The 25042-nt window shown below is 36.7% G+C and overlaps 1 protein-coding gene across 5 annotated transcripts; it reads right to left on the reverse strand.

Annotated features, from left to right (window-relative positions):
* Positions 1 to 196: 196 nt before the first annotated feature.
* si:ch211-256m1.8 (uncharacterized) lies at positions 197 to 24112 on the reverse strand. Of its 5 annotated transcripts, none has more exons than XM_058771016.1 (7): positions 23849 to 24112; positions 23465 to 23555; positions 18284 to 18346; positions 15428 to 15554; positions 7814 to 13330; positions 7291 to 7689; positions 197 to 6817 (listed from the first exon to the last, which is right to left on the reverse strand). In XM_058771016.1, the coding sequence occupies exons 5-7, from the start codon at positions 8327 to 8329 to the stop codon at positions 2939 to 2941; spliced, it is 4794 nt and encodes a 1597-aa protein (XP_058626999.1). In that variant the 5' UTR covers positions 8330 to 13330; positions 15428 to 15554; positions 18284 to 18346; positions 23465 to 23555; positions 23849 to 24112; the 3' UTR covers positions 197 to 2938. The 5 variants fall into 5 exon arrangements, with proteins under 5 accessions (XP_058626999.1, XP_058627003.1, XP_058627001.1 ...); XM_058771020.1 differs by having other exon boundaries at positions 7814 to 8261; positions 13077 to 15554; XM_058771018.1 differs by having other exon boundaries at positions 7814 to 15554; positions 23849 to 23899; positions 24000 to 24063.
* Positions 24113 to 25042: the final 930 nt, after the last annotated feature.

The following is a 25042-nucleotide window of genomic DNA, read 5'->3' on the forward strand; positions in this document are numbered from 1 at the left end:
TGTTTTAGTACAAAACTGTGAATTCCATTGGCTTTGCAACAGTATTTATTGTATTTTTATACCATTGTAGGTGTTTCTTATGCTTTATAGATTGCAATGCTATTTAGTAAAGAAGACGCACTTAATATGATTGCATAGGCATAGAGGACAGGATTGTAAGCGTTTTTTGACAGATACATAGGTTACATGATTGGATGTGACTGTTTACTAAGACATACTTGAGAAAAACGTAATCAGTGTTGGAAATAACTGAGCATGAGTCATGCGAGTGATGTTTTAATGGGTGCAAACAGTGCAAGGTTTCTGAAATCAATGAACAGAGTCACTTAAATGTCTGCATTGTAATGAATATACAGTATGGCATGTATTCAAAAGCCCTCTGTTTCATTCATTTGATTCATCTCAGTTTAGCTGTCATGTCCCAATAGCATAATCTGGAAGCAGAGATTCTGTTCCCACTTTATATCAGATGGCCTTAACTACTATGTTTTTACATAAAGGGGGCGTTAATGCAATGTATTTTTGCTTATAATAAACCCACACTGATGCGAAGGAGGTCGGGCTCTTGATGGCAAGCAAAAGATGTGAAGATAAAGGCGGTTAGGAGAAGCTAAATAGAAAAAAAGAGAGCAGTTACGTCAGGTTATTTTTGCCCGTCTCTCTCACTATACACAACATGTAGCCTATAGCACTATAGTAAAATCCCAGGACAACCCTAGTCCGAGAGTCCACTGCTATTTGTCACTCCGCATTGTCTGACATGAATATTCCACTCATTCATAAAGAGACAGCAGCGATTCTACAACGGGTTACACTTGAGATATATTGAGTTAGAAAAGAGAGTAAATGAAGTAGCCTATAAGGTGATTGCTCTGATTAACACACACACACACACACACACACACACACACACACACGAAAACTCAAATTGAAGAATGTAGGCTAGTTTCAGGTTTCCAGATTTTATGTTTATTATTATGTCACATACATTTTTGCTTTCTGCTCTTTTTATGTAGATTTCAAGTATTTAAGTTCATATAATACATTTATTTCAATCCCTTGCTGAAAAACAAAAAACAAAAATAGAAACCACCAATAGAATTTGTAAGGGTTTTACTGGTTATAAAGGAAATTTTAATGGACCCTGTTGGTCTCTACTGGTAATTGGTTGCCTATTATTGTGGTTAAATATTATTGTTAAAACCACTAAACCCTAATGGAACATGTCCCAAAACACACTACAGGAAACCATTACTTAATGGTTTTAATGATTAAAAGTTGATGGTTTGTAATGTTTGTAAAGGCGTTTTGTAGTTTAAACCATTAGAATTTCTGTGATGGTTTCTATTGTTTTTTTGGGGGGGTTTTCAGCACGGTCACCATGGGTTTTGTGATGTTATTTGCCATAAATGCAATACATTGATTGCTGTAATATTGTGAGATAGTAGCAGCTGTTTATAGTTGTGGTGGGCCTATTTGGGAGAAAATCCAGGGCCGTTTTTTTACTCCCAGTCCATCCCTGGTGAGTGGGTTATGGGTCAAACAGTGTAATTATAAATGTAATTACATAAATTAATTACAGATGTATTTACCTGAAGGTATTTTTTAAATATAAGTACATGTAAAGACATATGCACACAATAGGTGCATTGTATCAAATTATTTATTTAGTTACAAGTACATAAGGCCACCTAATATAAAATGAGACTGAAATTTTTTGCTTTATTTAAAATAAAGGTGCTTCACGATGCTACACAAACCCTGTAGTTTTCAAATAAGCCCGAAGGACTTGATTAGCTGCTCAGGTGTTTAATTAGGGTTTAATCTAAACTCTGCAGGGCTCCGGTCCTCCAGGAACTGAGCTCGACACCCCTGCCATAGAAGAACCTTTTTGTCTAAATGGTTCCATAAAGAACCTTTGGCATCTGAAGAACCTTTGTGTTTCACAAAAGGTTCTTTGTGGCAAAAGAAGGTTCTCCAGATTATAAAAAGTTAAGAGATAGTTCTTTAAAGAACCTTTGACTGCATGGTTCTTTTTGGGACCAAAGATGGTTCTTCTATGGCATCACTGTGAAGAACCTATTGAAGCACCTTTGTTTTTTAAGAGTGTTGGTTATACACACTGCCCCTATGTGACTTGTGTAAGATGGAGAAAGAGGCATGGTTTTCTTTATGTGAGTGTTGTCAGTTTGTGAGACTTTAGTAGGTTGTCACAAGGTGTGCAGCTCTGTGGGAGTAAGTGTTGGTCATGAGAATAAAATTACATAGGATTAGAGCTGTGCTAAAACCCAGACTATTTTAGCTTGAATACACAGAAGAAAAAAAAAAGTGGTCACAAACAATTTATTTTAGCCACATTTAATTAAAAATGTTCAAAGTTAATCAACTAAATTTGTTTATTTAAATGTAGCTAAAATAAATTGATTGCAACCACTTACCTTAAAAATTGAGTAAGTTCAATGAATCATTTTTTTCAGTGACAGAAGGGCATATCTGTTGCCCATTGATCTTGATAATTATCGGTTTAGTGGTTCTCATTCTGTTATGGTATCAGCAATTAACCATCCATTTAATTACTTAAGTGTTTAATGTGCTCTCCCGTTCACCAGTTGAGTTAAATAAATTTAAAATTTGACCAGCTAGCTTACATGACAAGAATTGAATTTCACATTTTGGAAGGCCATGACAAGCTTCTTATTTTTGGTAACATTGAGTTCAGTGTTTGAGAAAACAAAAGACACAAAGGGTAATTCATCTGCAATTTTTTTTTTTTTTTTTTTTTTAAACGTTATAAGAGTTTTGCAATCTTTTTTTTTTTTCGCCCATATAAATCTATAACAAGCTACAACCCTGCAACTGTCAATATAGTTACTGAGTATCCTGTGGTTGTAGAAAATTCTTGCACAAGATGACATTTGAGAGCAAGCATATACACCATTTAAGGCAAGAACTTTTTGGCTTTCAGTCTGGGTATGATTTGCATATCCCTGACATCATTGTGCTGCAGAAGCCAGCATAGGTATCTCTCTGTGCCCATACCCCATCCACTTGTATGAAGAGGGATGACTTGGCGCATGTTGATGTACCATTTGTACGAGTCCTCTGGTACAGCATGGTGCTGTAAGGCCTCTTGTACCATTTCAGGTGTGGAATGACGTTCCCCAAGCCCTACTGTCTCCCCTAACCCTATTAGAAGGTCAGCTGCCTTGGCTTTGCTCCTGCCCGAGCCTTCAACATATGCTTGGTAGAAGGGTACGCCAAGATGGTCCATTTCTGTCAGCCAAACAGCACCTCCATACTTTTCAATTAGAACTCTTTCTCCCTTTCGAGTTAGCTTCCTGCCAAACTGCGGTTGTCCCTCCTGAACCCATTCAAGGCAATCAGAGGAAGGCATTATGTGAATGGCTTGATCCAAGGTTACTCTTGGAAGGGTTTTTTCTAAGTTCTTCAGCAGTTCTTGGGCATGAGATAGTGTGCCAGCTGTGTTTAAGATAATGCTGGAATGTTGCTTTAGCATTGCCCGAGTCAAATGTGCAACGTAGCCTTCAGCTATACTTATGGCAGTGTTCATGTCGCCCAGGAGCTCGCATTCCACATGGTAGAACTGGTTGAGATGTGTAGAATCAGGATCTTCCCCTCTGAAACTGGGAGACACATAGTAAGCCCCGGGAATACCATCGTGAAATCTCATAAAGTACTCTAAAACAAACTGCATAGAGTCTGCCAGATATACATCTTGGCCCAGCATGTTGACACAAACAGGCTCAGAATCGGACCCCAGACCCATTGGAGAGGAGATTGTGTCAGTTGTGATAGGTGTCAGTGCATAAGCATACTTGCATTTGTTGTTGAAGTACTCTACTGTGCTATGAAACAGGGTGTTTTGGATTTGAAAGAGATTGCGGTACCATTTGCTCCTAATGGCTGATGCAGAGTGAGTCTGGGGGTCTTTCCAGGACTGAGGGGGAGTAGTCTTTGTGATCTTGGTGTGGATCTCTGTAAGGTCCTCTTTGCTAGCTGGGGGGCCATCTGCCGAGGTTACATATCCTGCATAAGTTGGGCAGAACTGAGAAGCCACGGATGGGGGTTTAAGGGCATTTGGCTGAGGAACTAATGGGATCAGTTTGGCATGGGCATAATCAATTTCAAAGCCTTCAAATATGAGAGCTACACCATGGGCATTCATTCCTTTTTGCAAAAGGTGAGCAACCTTTCGTGTGGCCACAATTAGGGCTGTATAGTCACTCTCGTTCAGACGGAAGAGGTCACTGGTAAGAGGTTTTCTTGGCACTAGAACTGTAGAGCCTGGTGTATTTGGAAAAGGAGTAAGGAAGGCTACATGTTCTTCGTCTTCCCAGACACGCCACTGTTGCTCTTCACCACGGATAATGCGGGGGAAAAGGCCACCATCAGAGGGATCCCCATGGAAATCAAAGCAAGAAGGGGCATTGGGTGTTGGGAGTCGAGAGCGAATCTTTGCCTGCACTTGGTCAAGATGTACATCTTCACATCGTGGACCATTTTTGGAGCTACAGTATCCAGGGTCATAAGGATTGAACTCCATTTCCTCAGCGAGCTGAGGCTTCCAGTTTGGTTCTAGGCCATGGAGAGGCAAGACTTTGATGTAAGCTGGCTTGTCAAATTCTGGCATGGACACAAGGGCACAGCGATACACACCAAGTTTCTCGCAGAGTAGATTGGCAACAGTCTGTGCCCCCTGCATCATTGCTACGTAGTCAGATAACACTAACTGAAAGATGCTTCTAGGTCCATTAATGGTTTTTCGAGTGAGAATAGTGGCTACTGGGGTCAAAGGATTAGGCTGTAGGTGAGCTACCAATTCATCAGTCTCCCAAATCACATTCGAAAACCCCTTCATAGGTCTCAAAACTTCAGTTCGAGGAATGCCGTTGATCATTGAACCAAAAAACATGACCCCAGCGTTGGTTTCAATAACGGCCTCACCTTGATGGTCCACAGCAATAATTCCTGCACACTTTCCCTCCAGATCATTATGGATAACTTCCTGACAAGCCTGTCTGAGACCGTAACCTTTGAGGTTGTATAAGCTGGCTACTTTATGAGCAACTGATTGGCGCAAGAAAGCATCACCATCACCAGAACATGTCACGGCAAGTTTCTCATCAGCATATATTCCTGCCCCAACTATAGCAGTGTCACCAACTCTGCCTTTCCACTTGCCAACTAAACCTCCGGTAGATGTGGCTGCTGCTAACTTGCCCCACTTATCCAGCCCAACTGCACCTACGGTTTGAGGATGGATATTCTTGTCGTCACCTGACTTCATAAGCAACTCCTTGTATCTTATGTCAGTGTCAAAGTACTCTGATTTCAGTGTTGTTTCTTTCTCTCCAAGATGGTCTAGAAACTCTTCTGCACCTTCTCCAATCAGTAGGGAGTGCACACTCTTTTCCATAACACATCGGGCTGCTTTTATTGGGTTTTTCACTCTTCGCATGCAAGCCACAGATCCAGAGTTCTTTCCATGTCCATCCACAATGGTGGCTTCCATTTCATGCTCCCCATCTCTGTTATATACGGATCCTTTGCCAGCATTAAACAAGAAACAGTCCTCCAATGCAGCGACACTTCTTTGTACTGCATCCAGACTACTACCTCCCTGAAAAAGCACTTGTGCTCCAAGAGTTAGAGCTGTTTGAAGCGCAAATTCGATGGTTCCAATCACCTTTTCATTCAACATAATTTCCTCTCCTGCCCCGCCATGAATCACTAAAGTGAAATCTGGCTTCATGGTTTTGCCGTGTCCTTTCTGCTCTACAGCTTTGACTGCATCATCCGCTGAAGATCCATTTACTAGTTTTTCTTCATTGTCTTGCAGGAGACATTCAATGGCTCCCATCTGCCCAGCAATGGCATACCTTAGTGCCAGAAGCATTACTAGTTTTAGATTGAGCTCAAGTCCTTCTTTGAGACTTCCCAGGATGTTGGCGAAAGTACCCTTCCCATTCAGCACTAGACGTACTTTGTCCTTCCTGCCTAGATATGTGACTGCCAGTTGGTCTGTAGCATACACATTACCTACAGCACACTCAACTCCCTCCATTAGATCTGATCCAGTCAAGTAAATTGATGGGCATCCAAAAGGGACAAGAAAGTTTTTGAGTGGGTTATCTTGAGACATAGATTTGCGCAAGGCTGCCAGATGAGGCCCCACACCAAGGCCAAGTTTTGTGGCTTTAATGAGGTTTTTGTGCTCTAAAAAGGCAAGGTGAAAGAGCCGGAAAAGCTCAGTTGTGTACTGGGGAACCTTGTCTGGGCCAGTGCAGGATGCCAGTGCTGTAACGAGCTGGTGAGATCTCATAGTTGTGGAGTATGTGGGATCACAGCGGCCATGTTTGAAGTGACGCATGTGAGTAGGCGTCACCATGATAAGGCTAGTAGCTGCATCCCCAAGTGTTTGCCTCAAGGATAGCTGCAAAGTGAAATTAATCCATGCATCATATAAACCTCTGTGGCCCCTTAAGGTAGTGAAGACATCTGGGTAAGATGAAACTTCAAAGGTCATGACAGACTGGCTATCTTGTTGTAGGCTGGAAAGAGACTGATTTGGCATAGTTATGCCGTCCAGTGGCATTTTCAGAGGTTTAGGATGAAAGGAACCAGTGTTTGAGGGTGGAGCTAAACTATTGGTTTGGGGGTTTATCTTTTCTCGGTTTTCAGATTCTGAGAGCTGCCACAGACGTTCAACAACAAGCCCAGCTACCATTCCATCCAGGGCACTATGCTCGAACAACATGCCTGATTGGCCATCTTTAAAAACCACCAAGTTCACCACCTGTTGATGAAGACGGTAAATAGTCATGTCATTCATATCTAAACATTACAGACAGTGGAGTTGGATTTAGCATTAACAATATTTACATCATAACAGTTTGTGCATCATTCAGAACCGAATTGAGAATGCCTTTAAATTCCAGTTCAGTTTTTGAATTTCAATCAAATTTTGCAACATGTTTTCTAACTAAAATTCCAATGTAAGAATTAAAGTTTAAATATTTTGAAATGCAAAGTAACTTTTTATTTTATTTTTATAAATCATAATAGCTTTGAAGTTTGATTGTTTATAGACCTAATAGATAGATAAACTTCTTGTAGGAAAAGGCCAACTAAATTCAACATCCAAGACATGAATTGAAAGGGATGCAATTCTTCAATTCTGAATCTTACAAAACCTTGATTAGCATGGGAACTTAAACTTCCTGCTACACAGCATGAATTATAAAGTGCTACTTATTCATTTTTACATACCTTATCATAGTATCTCAAACATCTTCCACCTTTCTCTCCTAGCCGGACAGCATTGAGCATATCTGCAAGATCAGCCGGTGCTGGGTTGTCTTCCAGGGAAACAGCCAGAATGGCACTCTCCATCATTTCAAGAGAAACTGCTGCTTCTCCCCCTGCATTTAAGATTTCCATTCTCACAGAATGCCAGGCTTGGCGATGAAGAGAAGACAGACTACAAATAGTGGATGGGTCTTGTTCATGGGCTGCTGCTGGGTGACTCATTGCATGCACCAGTTGGGCATAGATGTCATTGACAGGTAAAGGAGAAAGAGATTCTCCTGAACTTGGTTGCCATAAAATTTGAATCGGAAATATACCCCCTTGACAGGTCAAAATTGCGTGAAGGCTGTCTTGGTATGTCTGGAACATTAAGGCCAAGAAAGTATGTCATTAAGATTGATTCAGCATTTCTAAAAATTACTTTGCTAAAGAATCTTAAAATTGGAAGTTAGATGCAAGAAAAATAATGGAACCAAAGCTTTACCTTTAGCTCATCCTGGTTCTTGCCAGGTAGGCGACTAGCCGCAAGAACCTGCGACTGTTGGGTTCGCTCAGTTGGTGTATCCCCTTCTACCAGCTGTGGTTCACTGTACAGCTTGGCAGCTGCCCACAGCAGGGCCGTAGCCCGTTCAATCTGTGCAAACTCCCCCTTCAGCTTAGAGGAGGGCAGGATAGAAGGAACAGCAGTGGAATTGGGCAGGGGATCGTAGCAGGAGAGCAGCCGCTTTTTGAATTCCTCAGTCACCCAGTTTTCACGTCCAGAGACGTGTTTCTTCAGCTGTTCTTGGACATCCTGGAGTGCATCTTTCTGCTGAAGAAGGGCAGTTTTATAGCGTTGGTATTGGTCAGGATTCAAGGTGAGCTGAAGCACGCGGCTAGCCTCCTTGAGCGTAACATCCAGTTCTGGAATAGGATAATCAGGTAGCGCCATCCTGTAGAGTAGAGGACGAAATTTTATGCCACATGATACAGTTGTCATGCGATTTAAATTTAAGTCCATGTTTGAATGATTACACAGTGCTTTTTCTCAGGCTACATGCGACATGACTTTTGTCATGTGTAACTCAATTTAGTTACGTGGCTCAGTAAAGTGGCTTATTTCCAGGTCTCAGGGTGGCTTGGAAATGTAGTTTGACTCTACAAGCATATTTCAAAGGCATACAAATACAATCTAAGAATGAGCATTATTAGTGTACACCACAATTTGACCACCTTTACACATTCCAAAAGGTGCACATACTCCAAGTTACTTTTGACCTTGTGTGGTCACAATGAGTATAGCATGCTGTTTGTATAGCCAGTTGTCATGGGAATGTGTCTCATGGTGCAGGTCCCTAGTTGTATAATTTGATTTTGCCTGATTTAAATCACACCGAGTCTCTTTTTGTAACTCTTGTAATTTACAAGTTACAAAAAGAGATACAGTGTGATTAAATCAGTTGTAATGCTACATTTTTATAAAGGCCTGGATCTAGAGCACAAATGCAAATTGGAACGAACATTTGCATGCACACGTGTGAGTGACTGCAATAGTGCATTTTTATAGATATTGGCATATAAAAAACAAACTTGACATAAATCTGAAAATTTCCACTCATGAATGAAGGACTGGTACTAAAGCACAACTGCAACATGGAACAAGCATGTCCACTCACACACGTGACATAGGCAGAGCTGGGTAGTAACTGATTACATGTAATCTGGATTACGTAATCAGATTCCAAAAATTAAGTATTTGTAATTAGAGTAAGTTACATTTTAAAATGCTCTTAATCAGACTACAATTAATTTATGGATTACATATTCACACAATAGCAATAAATTCAGATTCTCCCTAATTTCTCTTTTTCGTCTTTTAAATTTTCCTTTCTAAAATAGCCTACTGATTATATACATTCAGAAAGTCCAGTTTTGTGGACATTCACACAGACTACTCAGTCAGGTGGCGATACAGCATTTGACCACTGGATTTACAAAAATCACTTCAAATTTAAGAAGGGTTTCAACATTGCATCAACTACTGATGAACATTCATTTTTATTTGAATTATAACCTACAGTGTGTTTTTAACCATGTATTATGTCTTTGGAAGGCTTTTGTCTTTCAAACTCATTAAAATGCATAGTGACATTATTTCTTTAGATATAGTGCAGGCATTCACTGCAGCGGCCATTAAAAGCCCTGGTTACCATAGAAATCTGAGGCTCGACCAGCCAATGCGCATGCACAGCCTGAAAAATAAGCTTTTTAAATGCTATTTGAGCATAAGAAACAACATTCATGGGGCAAGTAATTTCAGATTTTTGTTGCCGATTTGATGCATGTAATTTAATTGTGAGTTCAGCAAGCAGTTTGAGATTTCAGGATTCCCCCATTCATTAAGATAGGCCTTCGTCTTGTATGAGCTGCCCAGAGGCATTGCAAATATGGCCACCGAGTGAAGAGACTTTCCTTGAAAGGGACGGTTTTAAAATGATTTAATTAATTGTTAGCTTTTCATTAAACTCAAACACCCTACAATTCCTTTACGAACCCTAGTTTGGGAAACCTTGATGTAATTGTTTAACACTTCATTGTAATTTACAACATTAATGGAACACATTTTCTTACTCTTTGCTTTTTTTTTTTTTTTTTTACATCATTATGGTACAAGATAATCCCATTTAAATCAGTAGTAAACGAGTTAAATCCAAAGTAATCTAAAAGTAATTCTAAAATAATCTGATTATATTAGCTAAAATGTGTAATGTAACGGATTACGTTACTGACTACAATTTGTCATGCAATCTGGAATCAGTAACAGATTACAATTTGTAAGTAATCTACCCAGCTCTGGACATAGGTGTCCAGGGCATTTTTTAGATTTGCAAATAAAATGCACGGAACAAATGCATAACAATGTGAAGGGGTAGACATAACACACAGACAGATTTCTGCAAATTTATGTAACAATTTGCAAAAGCAGACAATTCAAGAGACAGACAACAACATTCTAACCTTTGACAAAAATAGATTAATATATTTTAGAATGTTTAAATGTGTTCAAAGTATAAACGGTATATCAAAGTTGCGAGGAGAAGTTGAAACATGAAGTTGACTTGAAACGGAACTGAAAATGAATGAGTCCCTATGGACCTCTTCTGGATACATGTGGTCATTGCACTCTTTAACTAGTTACTAAAGCTTTTCCTCTAACCTGCAGATGGCAGCATTCCATCCCTAACACATGGGCCAATATCTAGAAACCTTTTATATTTACTTTAGATCATCATTTAAGAGATTAAGAGTTGACTGCAGTAAATTGGTAAACTATCAAATATCCACAAAAACAACACAACTGTATAGTTGAGAAGTTAAAAAAAAGGATATAGTTTGTCAATTTTATATTATATTATAATAGTATAGTAAAAGTTTGGGGTCTATCTGCCCCCAAGGACCTTAACCGTAAACCCTACTCGATGGATGATTAAGGGTTAAACCATTCTAAACCAGCTTGACCATGCTGTGCGGCCAACTTAAATCAGCTAAGACCAACAAACCATCTTTCTTGTTTGGTTAAAGATTTTCCAGCAAAGAACTTTTACGCACAGATTTGACAGTCTAATGCATGAATTAAACTTCAGGATTTATACATTTTTCAATCACACATGAAGCCAGCATATTTGTATAAATGCATTTATTTTGTTAAATGTTTTGTGGCTGTACTAAATAAATCCCACTGAACTTGAAAACAATTAAGTTGTACATTGCAAGTAGCCCAAGTTACAAGGAGAATGTAATGCAAAGTGTGAAAGTAGGTTATTTTTTTTGGAAACATTTAAAGAAACAATTAAATTCATGATCAGTTGACCAGAAGAGATCAAATCAAATAGCCTCCAACTAACATTAAATTATTGATTTAACACAATTGGCTGTCCATTTTGATTTTGAAATGTTCAGAATTAATAATGAAAGATATATATATATATATATATATATATATATATATAAAATGCACATGGCTAGTGGGTTAAAACTAATACTTTTTTTATTACTTGGTTTTAATCCCACACAATTTGTTCATATAGCCCATACAAAATGTGATTTTCTTATTTTCAGCGTAAAATCTATGTAAGGCTTGTCAACAAACTTGTATAACTTAACGTCAGAGCAGAAACATTAACTAAAAAGCAAAGTAGAAACATTCAACTCACCTCAGGGCAGTAAAGACTCCCAAAGTCGATTTGTCAATGAATTGAGAGCTAGAGTGCAACAAGCTTTTGTTTAGTGAACAAGCAGAGGGCTGTAATCTGAACCTGGTGATTCCAATTAAGGAATTTAATTTCCTGTCTCCCAATAAGGGCTGCAAGATAAATCGCATGCAGATGTCATGCGCATCTCGTCAGTAAAGCCGGTTCTGTGATTAGTATTAAATCTCCTTCACGTGCTTCCAGATGGAGCGGCACTTAATATTAATACACAGAGCCATAGTTCACTGACAAGCTATGCAATATCGCGTTCATAATCGAAGGCGATTCATCTGCGATTCATTCATCAGTTTTAGGATATCATAGTATGACATATAATCTGGGTTACTTGTGCTCACTGTAATCAGGTTTCCTATAAACAGCATTGAAGTGTCATTAAAGACATCAGATGGTGGAAGAAGAATGAAGAGTTCCATAGCAGACATGGACTCCTAAAAAATGTCATATGATGTACTGTGCGGCGATGATTTTTGTCATGTGTGAGTGTCTGTTGCAGGCTGAACAAAGAACGTACTGAGCAAGAGTTTGTGTGTTTCACGTGAGGAAGGTGCTTTTTGTTATCAGACATGATTTATTCAGGCTGACCACATGTCCTCATCATGCATCTATCTGTGTGTGCTTGTGTTTATCCCTTATGAAAATTAACCATGGTTTTACTATAGTAAAACTGTAGTTAACCATGACTGTAGTACCCGTGGTTTTTTGATGCGAACCGTGGTTTTAAAAAACCATGGTTCTGATACCATGGTTTTACTACAGTTATATTGTAGTAATACTGTAGTAAAACTGTAATAAACTATGACTGTAGTACCCGTGGTTTTTTGGTGCGAACCGTGGTTTTAAAAAACCATGGTTCTGATACCATGGTTTTACTACAGTTATATTGTAGTAATACTATAGTACAACTGTAGTAAACCATGACTGTGGTAACCATGGTTTTTTGGTGCGAACCATGGTTTTAAAAACCATGTTTCAAGTACCACAAATTAACTATGGTTGTAATATCATAGTTTAACCATGGTTTTACTAAAGTACCTCAAATTACATTTAAGCCTAATTATTCAACAAACATCTACAAAATAAAAACAGAATGACAAGTTACTATTCTATGATACAGGCTTTATTATAGCAGTTACATCATCTGAAACAAAATATTGTTGTCACATGTCAAAATGATTCAGAACTATGAACTTGAGCAAAATGTGTATTTTAGTCAGAATTATGAGCGGTCTATTTGTTTTGATGCACTATTCAAATTCGTTGATGATTATTTTAATTATCGATTAGTTGTTGCAGCCAGGCCTAGTTTTATACAACCTGTAAACACAGGCAGATGTGTGCAGTCCATCGGGTGCATCAAGGTCGCATTAACAACCTTGATTACAATATCAATAAAGGTAAAAAAGGTTCTTTCAGTGGAAAAGTTTTACACATACAACAAAATACATTCACAAGAAATGAGAAGTACTTTAAAGAATGTTTAAAATGATATCAACTCACATGAGAAGATTTCAGTCATTTCAAGCCTAAAGCAAGTTGATTTATTCTACATCGAGTCACCTCATGGGGGCCGATGAAGGCCAGATGAATCCTCCACACTTTTACTTGGTGAAGGAAATGCCCCTCTTTTCAAAAACTTTTCATGCTGCATACATGGCAGTATTTGTCAGTATGAAGTCTATCATATAGTCCAGTAGGTTACAGTCCACCTTTGGTTTGGTTGTCTTGATCTTCACCCCATATGGTCTCAGGACCTAAAAATGAGAAGAATATATACACAATATTAATAAACAACTTGCTGGAATACTCAGTTGTTATTGGTCAGTTGCACACTCACAGGGGTGTGGACTCGAGTCACATGACTCAAGACTTGACTCGGACTCGAGTCCCAAATTTGATGACTTTTGACTCGACTCGACATAATTATAGAAGACTTGAGACTCGACTTAGACTTTGACAGCAATGACTCGAGACTTGACTTGGACTTGAGCCCTGTGACTTGATCAGATCAGCGTCGTTATCACTCGAGACGGGTGCAGCGTGCTTGCGCTTGACTGGCAGTAAGCCAGAGACTGCGTTCAGGGAGCGCTTGATATACAGTATATGCTAGTATAAATTAATGGAGTAATAGCATAACTTACAACAAAAGAACCGAGATACGAAAAAAAAAGTAGTTGCTATCTCCGCTTGTGAAAAGCGCTGCCCTGCCCGTTTGAGCGGCAGGGAGGAAAAAGGAGATCACTGGTGCTCGCCTCATCATCACCGTGACTGCTGCTGTGAAATGCTAAACATATTCCTCACTTCTTTTGTTTGTCCGACGCCGAGGTGGACCATGAGTGACGGATCCGCATCCCGCCACGACCCCTCGCAGCTCTACCAATTCGATGTGCTTTAATTTTCATTTTTATTGGTAAACACCTCTCTGAGACCCTTTTTTTTATTTTTTTTGTCAGATCTCCACTGTTTTTGTTCAATCAGTTGCATATTTTATTGGCATGTGCATTTTATTTTTCATTTAAACCTCAGTTAAGTTTAAAGTTAATCCATAATCAAGATTTAAATATTACTTAAATCCAGGATCAAAATGATGGGTTAGAATGTAAACCTGCTTATTTGTAAAGGTTTAAAGTTTGGTGCAAAATAATTATTAGGTAAACCTTTATTTATGCTAGGTTTAAAATTAATTATTGCAAAAAATTAGCTATAATTTGAAGAAAAAAAAATAAAGGAGCAATTGGCCTAATGATCATTTTAAAATATAATTTGAAGAAGTGTTCTTTCACAAAATGATTTGTGAATTGTAGTCTATATATAACTATAAAATATACTAAATTTTTCTCCCCCTTCACCCGGCACACATTTCACTTTTATTTCTTTCAGGATAATTAATTGAATTCACGTGTTGTAAATCAGTCTGTAGCCTATAGCACATATAGCCCCTAAATTTAAATCAACTATGCATATTATATACTTAACATTTAACATACAACATTTTGTCTTTGTTACTTTTAGTTATAAAGAATGGTAGCACAGCATTTTTGAATGACTGTCTTCATGAGTTTGTCTGCATCCATATTGCAGGTTTCCTCTCACATAAAGTATGGTAGCAGTTATTTCTTCTAGTTCTTTCAAAGCGGTTCTTTCTGAGTTTCTGCTCACATGTTTTTAAATCTGTTTCATTGAGGTTCCAAATAATGGCTCATTGGCTTAGATATAACAAACACCTAGCATATATTCTTCTTATGCACACATGCAAAGTATTTCTAAAAAAAGTATTTCTTTTAATTTTAATTACTTTTGAAGTATTTCATGTAATTTCTATGAAATTATGTTGTCTTTGATATTCTGTTACTAATAAAATAGTTTTTTTTTTTTTTTTTTTTTCCACTGCTTGTACTAATTTGGCACAATCCCTAAATTGAACTTGAGTAGTTTTATTAAGGGCACCCATCTCACATGAAATTAAACTATGTAAAAACATATTCTACCCGACTTCCTGATATAAATTACTATAAATTTGATATGGGAATTAATACTGAGACACTAATTTGGGCAAAGAGCACTAATGACTTGTTTAAGACTTGAAGTTAAAAGTTGAGGACTTGCAACTCGACTTGGACTTGCCTATTTTGACTCGAGACTTGACTTGGGACTTGTCTGTCTTGACTCGGGACTTGATTCGAGACTTGAATGCAAAGACTCGAGACTTACTTGTGACTTGCAAAACAATGACTTGGTCCCAACTCTGCACACTCATCTACACTCTTAAAAAAAGGTGACAGAAAGAACCAAAAAGGGGGTTTCGCGGCGATGTCACAGAGGAACCTTTTTTGGCAGGTTAATGTCAGTACCTCATTATCCACTACTATGCCCTTTTTCATCCTGTGGAAACTGCCACTGGTGGTTCAAAGAGTTCCTGCTTTCACAGTCCTTCTGATGAATGGTTGAGGCTGGGTACATAGGATCCTGTAAAAAAAACTAAAAAAACAACCTTTCATTAGTTTCTTAATTTTGCCAACCCTCAGACAACACATTACCAAGTTAAGTCTGTCATAACTTAAATATATTGGGTTTCTTCTGTGTGTATGTGTATATGTATGTATATATATGTGCATGTGTGCGTATTTGTATGCATATATATAGTAGAAACTTAACTTCCTGTAAAGCTGCTTTGCAACGATTGTATCGTAAAAAGCGCTATACAAATAAACTTGAATTGAATTGAATTAATTTTAATAGGTTCAGCACAGGTATAATGATGCAAAATGACAAACAACGATAATGGAAAGGTATTTTTAAGCTGAACAGCAGTCGGAATAGAAACAAAATCAAAGCAAGTCAAAGTATTTTGGAAGTTCATGCATCCATCTATTCACTCTCCAAACCAAATCCTCTCTAAGGTCTTGGGGGCTGAAGCCTATCCCAGCATCTTGGACCACAAATCCATCCAATTAATGGTATTTAAGCAATATAGTAACAATTATACAGTAACTGTCAAGATTTTGGAAACATTACAGTGTTTTTGGGAAAAAAAATAGTAATATTGCAAAATATAATTACACGTTAAAAATAACTGTTGTCTATTTTAATATATTGTAAATTGTAATTTATTCCTGTGATAAAAGCTGAATTTTCAGCATCATTACTCAGGGCCTGAATTTCGTTTTTTTAAAGTGGGGGGGAATTTCCCCCTTACATGGGTCACATGGGGGGGATTTAAAGATTCGGGGTACACATCGGGGCTAAATCAATCGTCTTCATTTATTTATGTATTTAAAAGTATGTCATCTTTTTTGTTAAATTTTAAAAAATACATATTTATAAGCTTTTTAAAATTTCTAATTAGAATAAGAATAATAAGATATCAATCAAATTAATCGGTATTAAAATTAATTTGTACAGAGGTGGAGCAGAAGAACACAAAAGTGGCTTGTAGGTGTATTTTCAGACATTTAATGAGCCTCAGAGTTGGTATGAGTGCAATTTAAATTTATAAATTCATGTTGAGATTACTATTTTAAATATACAATTTGAATAGGTTATAGAAATATTAAATTATTTGAATAACTGAAAGATATGTCAAAAATTAAACAAACTGCCAGCAGGTGGGACAAGTCACTGGTTTGATCACTGAATCATTCATTAAATTGATTCATTGGAACGGCTGATTCATTCAGGAATGAAGGAAGTGACTGTCTTTATGAATGGGTAATTGAATCATTGACTCACTAGATTTGTTTAAAAACGCTGGTTCATTCATAAAGGAGACACCGCTGTGTTTGAATGGAGATGCGCAGCGGCTCAGCTGTGGCTATGATTCAAACTATTTTCATCGAGGAAATAGAGCAAAATCAGGCAACAGTGTTATAGTCAGACAATGTAAGTCACTTAATATTAACTTCTTGTTTACTGAACTGTTGTATTAAATCAATATCACATTTACAAACTCCCTTAAAAATCATTAAATCTGTCACTCTCCTTAGTTCATCGCGATCTCACAAAGTTCCATTATAATCAACGAAGCTCTCTACACTGCATAATGAATCTCTTATTTACATTGTGTATACTTTGTTCGTTTATGAAAGGATTCATGAGATATGTCTGTGACATTACTCAACTCTGCAAAAACTAAAATAATTTTTTTTTTAAAATATAAAACGCAGTAGTTTTCAGTCGCATTTGCGTGCGGCTCAGAATATTAGAGCGCGTCACACAGCCTTGTGTGAATAAGATCAGAGCGACGCAGGCCGCAGAGAGCACGCCGATGCCACAGTCAGAGAACACCGGTGCAGCGCTGTTTGTGGAATTAAATTCTAAATTATAGACGGACTGTTTGAACCGGTGATTTCTTTTTTTGCTGCTGTGGATGTATTTCATAATTTAATCTGAGATTAAGCAAATATTGTGCGGGAATTTCTCGCATTATAAAAGTTACATTTGCGGGAATGGTTTAAATTATGCACAATTCCCGCAATCCCGCGCCGAAATTCAAGCCCTGTTACTCCAGTCTTCAGTGTCACATGATCCTTCAGAAATCATTCTAATATGCTGATTTGCTGCTCAAGAACATTTCTTATTATTAAAACAGTTGAAAACAGTTTTTGCTTCTTAACATTTTTGTGGAAACGGTGATACCTTTTTCAGGATTCTTTGATGAATAGAAAGTACAATTAACAACATTTATTAAATGTATTAAACAATTTAGTAAATAGAAATCTTTTCCAACATTATAAATGTCTTCACTGTTACTTCTGATAAATGTAATACACCCTTGATTAATAAAAGTATTAATTTCTTTATTTTCTTACCACAAATGTTTGAATGGTATTGTTTCCATAATAATGTTAAGCAGCAAAAACTGTTTTCAACAAAGGTAGTAATCAGAAATGTTTCTTGAGCAGCAAATCAGCATCTTGGAATGATTTCTGAAGGATCATGTGACACTGAAGACTGGAGTAATGATGCTGAAAATTCAGCTTTGATCACAGCAAAAAAATTACATTTTAAAATATATTCACATAAAAAAGTGGTATTTTAAATGTTAATATTTTACAATATTTCTGTTCTTACTGTATTTTTAATCAAATAAATACAGTAGTGGTGAGCAGAAGACTTACTTAAAAAACACATTCAAAAAACATTTAAAAAAATCATTGAACAGTAAACTTTTGAACAGTAGTGTCCTGTATGTTTGAGGTTTTACTTACTAGTAACATGGTACATAGCGGTACAGGAGACTCTGCGCTCCTCTGCTGCACGGCCATCATAATCTAGAAACATAATATGCAATTTATCACAGAGCCAACGATATTTAGCTTTATTTAAAGGAAGCAAGCTAGAGCAGAAGTAAAACGCAGAAAAGAAAACGGTACATACACACACACACACAAACAATTTCTTAAAATAAAATTATTAACATTCATGTATTTAGGTTTGTGTCACTACCTGTCAAAACCTTCCTTTAATGTACTGTAATATAACAGCTGCATGGTGATATAAGAAAATATGTTGTGAAAAAAAGGCATATGAATGCATATTTCTTCTATAGAGTCTGGGAATGTGTCGTCACAGCGGCAATGCATTCTGGGAATTTAGGTCACGGGAGCTACAGCGGAGACTGAGTGGTAGTGAATGTAGACATTTTATATTATTTAATGTTTATATTATTCTACTTAAGATCGCGTTGCAGTGGTTAAGGCTTACTGTATCATCAATTGTCATATCCCTTTGCACAGCCGGTGTGAAAAACGTGCTTTCTCCGTGTTATAATGCCGAAAAAGCCGAGGTTTTACCTGCAGACATTGACAATAAAGGCTACGGCAATTGATCATTCCAACGTGATCTAATGAATCATATAAACATTAAACATGTCTACATTCACTACGGAACTCGGATGAAAATTAAACTGAAACCCGGATGGTAAACATCTAAAATAAAATGTGGCTTTATAATTCATCTCTGTAGATTTAATATATTATAGATACAGTTATTTGCATTAAACTGTAAGCCCTCACACCACTAATAGAAGGAAATCATATATGAAAATGTACGGCCACTTTTTGTACGGATTAAGTTTCCTTCATTCATTTGATCGCTTGCATCATTGTTCGGCATCCTAAATTAGCAGGAATCTTCAACTTGGTTCAGTCAAGTCAATGTATTTATTTGCATAGCATCCACAATACACATCGTTTCAAAGCAGCTTCAAGTTCTGTTACCTCTATAATGGCTTAACTCTTAACACTGAGCAGTTTTACCGGGCAATGATGATATAACAATGATCCACTGTTTGCAAATCTCATGAGATCTAGCTGTAGTGTATTCTCCCCTTACAAAATTAGCCATGGTTTTGCTACTCTAACCATAGTTTATCCGTGGTATTTAATAAGATTGTGGTTATAGGAATGGTAATACATACACCAAAAGCACGGTCGCTACACGTTTACTATAGTAAAACCATGGTTAATTGCCGTAAGTGTTTTAGCAGTTAGCATATATCAGTACCACTGTAGTAAAGGAGACTGAATAGTAATGAATATTTGCAGCCTCTCAAACAACAGAGCGATTTTTTTTTTTTATTTAAAGAGATTTACATATTATTCCGTTTTATTCTAAGTATATGTAAGATGTTTTTCAAAAAATATTAATGTAAAACGGTCAGATTTTTCTGTGGTGATTTGCATTTGTTTATGCTGTGTGCTCCTGAGCGTGACCTAAAACATGGCGGAATCCGACGCGGCGTGACGTAGTTTGCCAAGCTCTATCCACCTTTTTCTTGACGTAAAAATGGGCGTGGCCATTTGTTAATTGTATGGGTCTAGCTTCCGGTCTCATCCGCGTCCAGCTATTTTTAGTTGTATAAAACAGTTCGTTTTGCTGCTTTATATTGAAAATTAGTGTGTCTTATCATATTATTTTAATGTATTATCTTAATTATGAACAAACAGTTTTACCGTTTACTGTACGTTGTTATTCTTCTCGTTATTTACCTATACGCACTACCGGCACATCCGGGAACTTAACTGTCAATTTCGTTACCGCCCCTTTTTGGGGGAAAACAAACTAGACTTCCCATAGGCTTCAATACAAAATAGCGGCAAAAAGCAACGTCCATACACAGCCGACAGACGTGAATAACTTAAGTAATCACTAGGATTAATCATGTCAAGTAATTATATGTCCACCCTGCCTGCCATAGAGTGTAAAAGATACATCCATAAACTTAATTTGGTCAATTTGGTGTAACAACCCCACCCAGTGGCCAGAGGTGTCTTGCCGGACATTTACTCATACCTAATCTAATCACCAGGTAAACCAGTGAATGATTTTACTTCATTTGAAAGTAAACATCTTTAAATGTATATATTATGTCCTTATATTTAGAGTACTGAGTGCACTTTCTGTCCAGCCATACAACTAGCCTGGCTTCGCTTTCGATAGCATCATCCGTAATTCATAATATTTCCATAACAGCAAGATATGGATGATGGTGGCAGGTAGCCTGGGCTAGATTTGGGTTTTTACAAACATTATTGGTGCACCCAACCACACAACAACTCTTTGGCATGTTGTAAGGTTAGTCCACTTCCTCGATCCGATGCTGTATGGCGGTTTGTTTTCCCCCAAAAGTGGGCGTGAACCTGTTCAGAGACATTCTATGACGTTGCGCCGGTTGTGAGCATAGACATAATAAATACCTAGACGCCTCATTGGCCGCTCGACCGCACGTCAACGGCGCCGCCATATTGGTGCGGGCAACTCTCCATAAATCTCATACCGGGACAGAAGAAAACATACCTGACTCGTCGGCAGCTTGGGCATCTACAGACTGTCGCACATTAATAAAAACAGATCTCGGGGTATTATCTTTCACAGGTAAGACTGAACAGTTGTTTCTGGATGTTTTTTTTGGTCATTTTTAGCATTATGTTGACCGCTTAATTAGCCAGTGTCAGACTATTAATAGCTAGCGATATGGCTAGTAAGCAGTGAAAGCTGAGACTTTATAAGAAATCAAAGTTTAAATTAATTCTTATTAAGTTTTAACTTGTATTGTAGTTTATATCATACACTAAATTGTGTTATGAGCACAATATGCACAGTGAGCACTTTGACAAGACGGTGTCAGACTGTCAGTATCAGGGATGGAGCTAAAGCATCTCTCTTTAATTTCACTATTCGTTTACAAAGAGTAAGTTTATCATAACTTGATTATAAGGATTTCATAGCTTATCATAAAACTGTGGACTGATTTTATATATATATATATATATATATATATATATATATATATATTTATATATATTTTTTTGTAGCCAACTGCAAACAGGACAAAGCAAGCCTTAAGGAAAGCTGAGGAAAGCCTGTTCTCTACATTTCCAAGAGACTAGTCTATACTTCACAGCCTAATGTTGTATTTGTACTCGTTAAAACCCAGAACAGCCCTGAATGAGTGGCCAGAATGACCCTGATCATATTCAAAGCACTCTCTCTCCCCGGAACAGACTTCCAAGAGCATTTTTTAACCTTTGTAAGGGTAACTTTTATAACAATATAATTACCTTATTAAATGTTTCTGTCGTTTTTGTCAAATATTTAAAAATAACCATTTTTTTCAGTCAATCACAATACTATAGACTGCATTTAAAATTATTTACACAGGCTGTTTAATGCTGATCATGTACTGTATGTGCATTTACACAAAAATTGCATAATGTAAATAGCCTAGAAATGAGAAACACAGGAACTCCTTAGTGAGTGAAGCTGCAATATCATGACAAAATCATTGTTTATTATTGCTCTTTATGTTGTAATGATTATTAATTTTGATTTATAGGAAGGGTTTTTTTGGGGTGGGGGGAGGTTATATTCTGGTCTGTGTTAAACATAACTATACTTTGACATTTTGTTGTACAACGTAAACTGCACACACTCACACACCAAACACTCCTATGTAGTAACATATTGAAAAATAAAGGACTGTTTCAGAATGTGTGTTTTCCGCATGGGTGTGTGTAATTTGCATTGTAGAGCAAAATTTCAAGCTTTGTCAAGTTGTTTACATTATTTTACTCATTCATTGAAAAACCTTATTAGAAAATATAGGAAAATCTTGAGGGAAGCAGTGGAGAATTAGTCTTTATTAGTCAGGTTTTTTCGTCACAACAAAATATATATAAAATACTCAAGGAGCTCATTAATTAAACACAATTTGGAATTCATGACCACAATTTTTTTTGCTTGTCATTAGTTGTGTCTTACTTTGTTTAATAATTATTACACAAATACCATTATAAAACTGTACTTTTCACGATTATTTAATTTACTTTATAATTTACTATTAATTTATTCTTCATTATTGTCTATTCTGTATTATTCCACCCTTGATATTACATATTCTACTTGCTATTATTCATGTATTGTTATTCATTTATTTATTATTGTATTACACATATAACTTGTGCTATTATAAATCTATTATATCAGTTATTGTGCTGTTATATTCGCTTTTTATATTATTCACTTTACTACCACTTGTTCTACGTATACATTTTAATATTACATATCACATTTACTATATTTTTGCTGTGCATCAGTGCATATTAGTTTACCACTATAAGTTTTACTGGATCCATAAAGGATTATCAGTTACATTTGTTATTGTTTGTTGTGGAGTTTTTATCTGTATAGTGTGCTATGAAAATAAAAAGCAGACTACCAGTGTGTCCCTTTTTGATTTGTATTTGCTGGTTTTATTCAATTTTCTCAATGATGGTAAATTATTAGTGCTTAAATATGTATTATTTAGATTTTTTTCCCCTCAGTATTTCAAAGGGAACGAGCTGTGTTTTGACCTGAAGCACGAGAAAAGCTCAAATGTTGGGGTTGAAGACAGAGAAAGCAATGAAACAACTTAATTTCATTTAATGTACATTAAAATTACATTACATGTATATGTCACAGTTATACTACATCAATATTAGAATTGTTAACCGAAAAAAATCTGCCAAATCAACACGAGTGTGAGTGTGAGCTTTTACAATTTCTTAAGAAAATTATTAATTTTCCAAGCCTAACTGAATAACTGGAGGCAGAGTTATTTTTAACTCCATGTAGATCACAAACCACTGAAATTGGTTGATAAATGTAAACGTTATCGTGTTTTTATCCCGAAAAAAACGCAGCTCCCCCGTTTACCTCCATTAGTTTTTAAGGCAGTCTTGCCCTAACAAACATGGCGGACGTGTTGACGTATCGCAGCAACGGACCGAAGCGGCCAATGAGGCGTCTAGGTATTTATATGTCTATGGTTGTGAGTATAGCGGCTAATGAACCGGAAGTCTCACCCATAGGCTTACTTCCGCGTTGAAGAAAAAGGTGGTGCTCACCTGTGTTTTCTGCATTTCTGTCAGCAGCTCCCTTCAGGAATTTGAAATCTTGGAGCTTCTCTTCCTTTGTAGAAAGATTATATTATCACTCCTGAAACCACAGAACAATTTTAATTTATCAGTATTTGTTTACCATGAAAGATCAAAGCACTTTTGAACTAATGTTAGATTCAGTTCATTCGTGCTTCTGTAAGTGACGTCACCCATTAACAGTATACAGCACATATTTTAGGTGAAATAACTTAGACAACTTCCAATAAACCATTGACAAACTGACTGCAAACCCTTTACAAAGCTATCAAAACCTCTCATCTACACATAAAGATGTGATTAAAAACCCAAACTTTCATAAATAAGAGCTCAAGCTTCAGAGTTATAACATACCTCCTCTGAAAACAGATGCTAGCGGACTTTTTCGAAGACTGTAAAACATTTCTGTGAAGTAAATATTCAACAGAAACATGTCAGTTACATGTAAGAAAGTGTCTGGAACAGTTGTGTGTGATATTTGTGTGATTTTAGGGACTAAACTCACCTGAAAGCAGTGAAAACAGCAGCGAGAGACGGAGATTTACTGTTGGTCAGTTACAGTGTTGCGCACCGTTTCCATGGCAACTCCCTCCGCTGCAGCGTTTGAATGAGCGCGCGAGTCCATTTAAACACGTCACAGTCATGCAGCATTCATAAACCTCTTAAAGTCTTTCTTTAAATCGCGAATTTTGTAGTTCTACGACCAATACATTGGTGCAAAATGTATGATAGTGGGATAAATAAAAAATAAATAAAAAAATTATATTTTAAGATTTGTATCACTCAGCCTTTTTATTTCATTTTAAAACATGATTTTTATACTAAACTTTGCTTTTGCTAAATAAGCATAATACATTTTTTTGAGTCATGCAAAACAGCATTAAAATAGGAGTAAAAAGTATAAAAGGACTGATCTACTGGTGTTTTTTTAATTAAACACTGTTTATAACTAAAAATTAATACTTTATTGAGCTTTAATTGAACACAACTAAAAGAAAATGAGTCTGGAATGAGTTCTGGACCAGGCAGCTAGGAACATTTAGCTCACTTGATCTCACCTTCCAGAAAAAAATAATTACAAAAATGTTGATTGTGAAGAACCATTATATAGTCTAAAGAACCTTTTGTGCAATGGATAGGTTCTTTTGGATATTAAAGGTTCTTCATGGAACCATACACCCTGCCAAATAACCATTTTTTAAGAGTGTAAAAATTTGATTGTTTCATTTTCAGAAATCATGAGATTAATTATGATTATTTTATTGAGCCCTATTTTTTTTTTAAGAGTAAGAAATAACTAAATATGTAGTTAATACTTTTGAAAAACCATGGGTTATTTTGTAATGGTTCTACTAAAAATGCTGTGGTAAACCATAGTTCATTTTGCAATTACTATGGTTTTCTACAAAAACTATAGATAAATCATGGTTACTGCAGTAAAACCATTATTAATTTCGTAGTTACTATGGCTTTACTACTAAAACCATAGTTAAACCATGGTTTATTATGTAGTTACTATGGTTTTACTACAAAAAACATAGTTTAACT

This window comes from Onychostoma macrolepis, chromosome 03 (assembly GCF_012432095.1).
Source record: "Onychostoma macrolepis isolate SWU-2019 chromosome 03, ASM1243209v1, whole genome shotgun sequence".
Lineage (NCBI taxonomy): Eukaryota > Metazoa > Chordata > Actinopteri > Cypriniformes > Cyprinidae > Onychostoma > Onychostoma macrolepis.

What these genes read in the sequence shown, in the direction of transcription:
- si:ch211-256m1.8 (XM_058771016.1), bottom strand. Translation starts at nt 8,329, where the DNA reads ATGGACTTAAATTTAAATCGCATGACAACTGTATCATGTGGCATAAAA. An exon ending in AGAACCAGGATGAGCTAAAG is followed by an intron (nt 7,690 to 7,813) that starts GTAAAGCTTTGG and finishes TTAATGTTCCAG; the next exon opens with ACATACCAAGACAGCCTTCA. An exon ending in GTTTGAGATACTATGATAAG is followed by an intron (nt 6,818 to 7,290) that starts GTATGTAAAAAT and finishes CTTCATCAACAG; the next exon opens with GTGGTGAACTTGGTGGTTTT.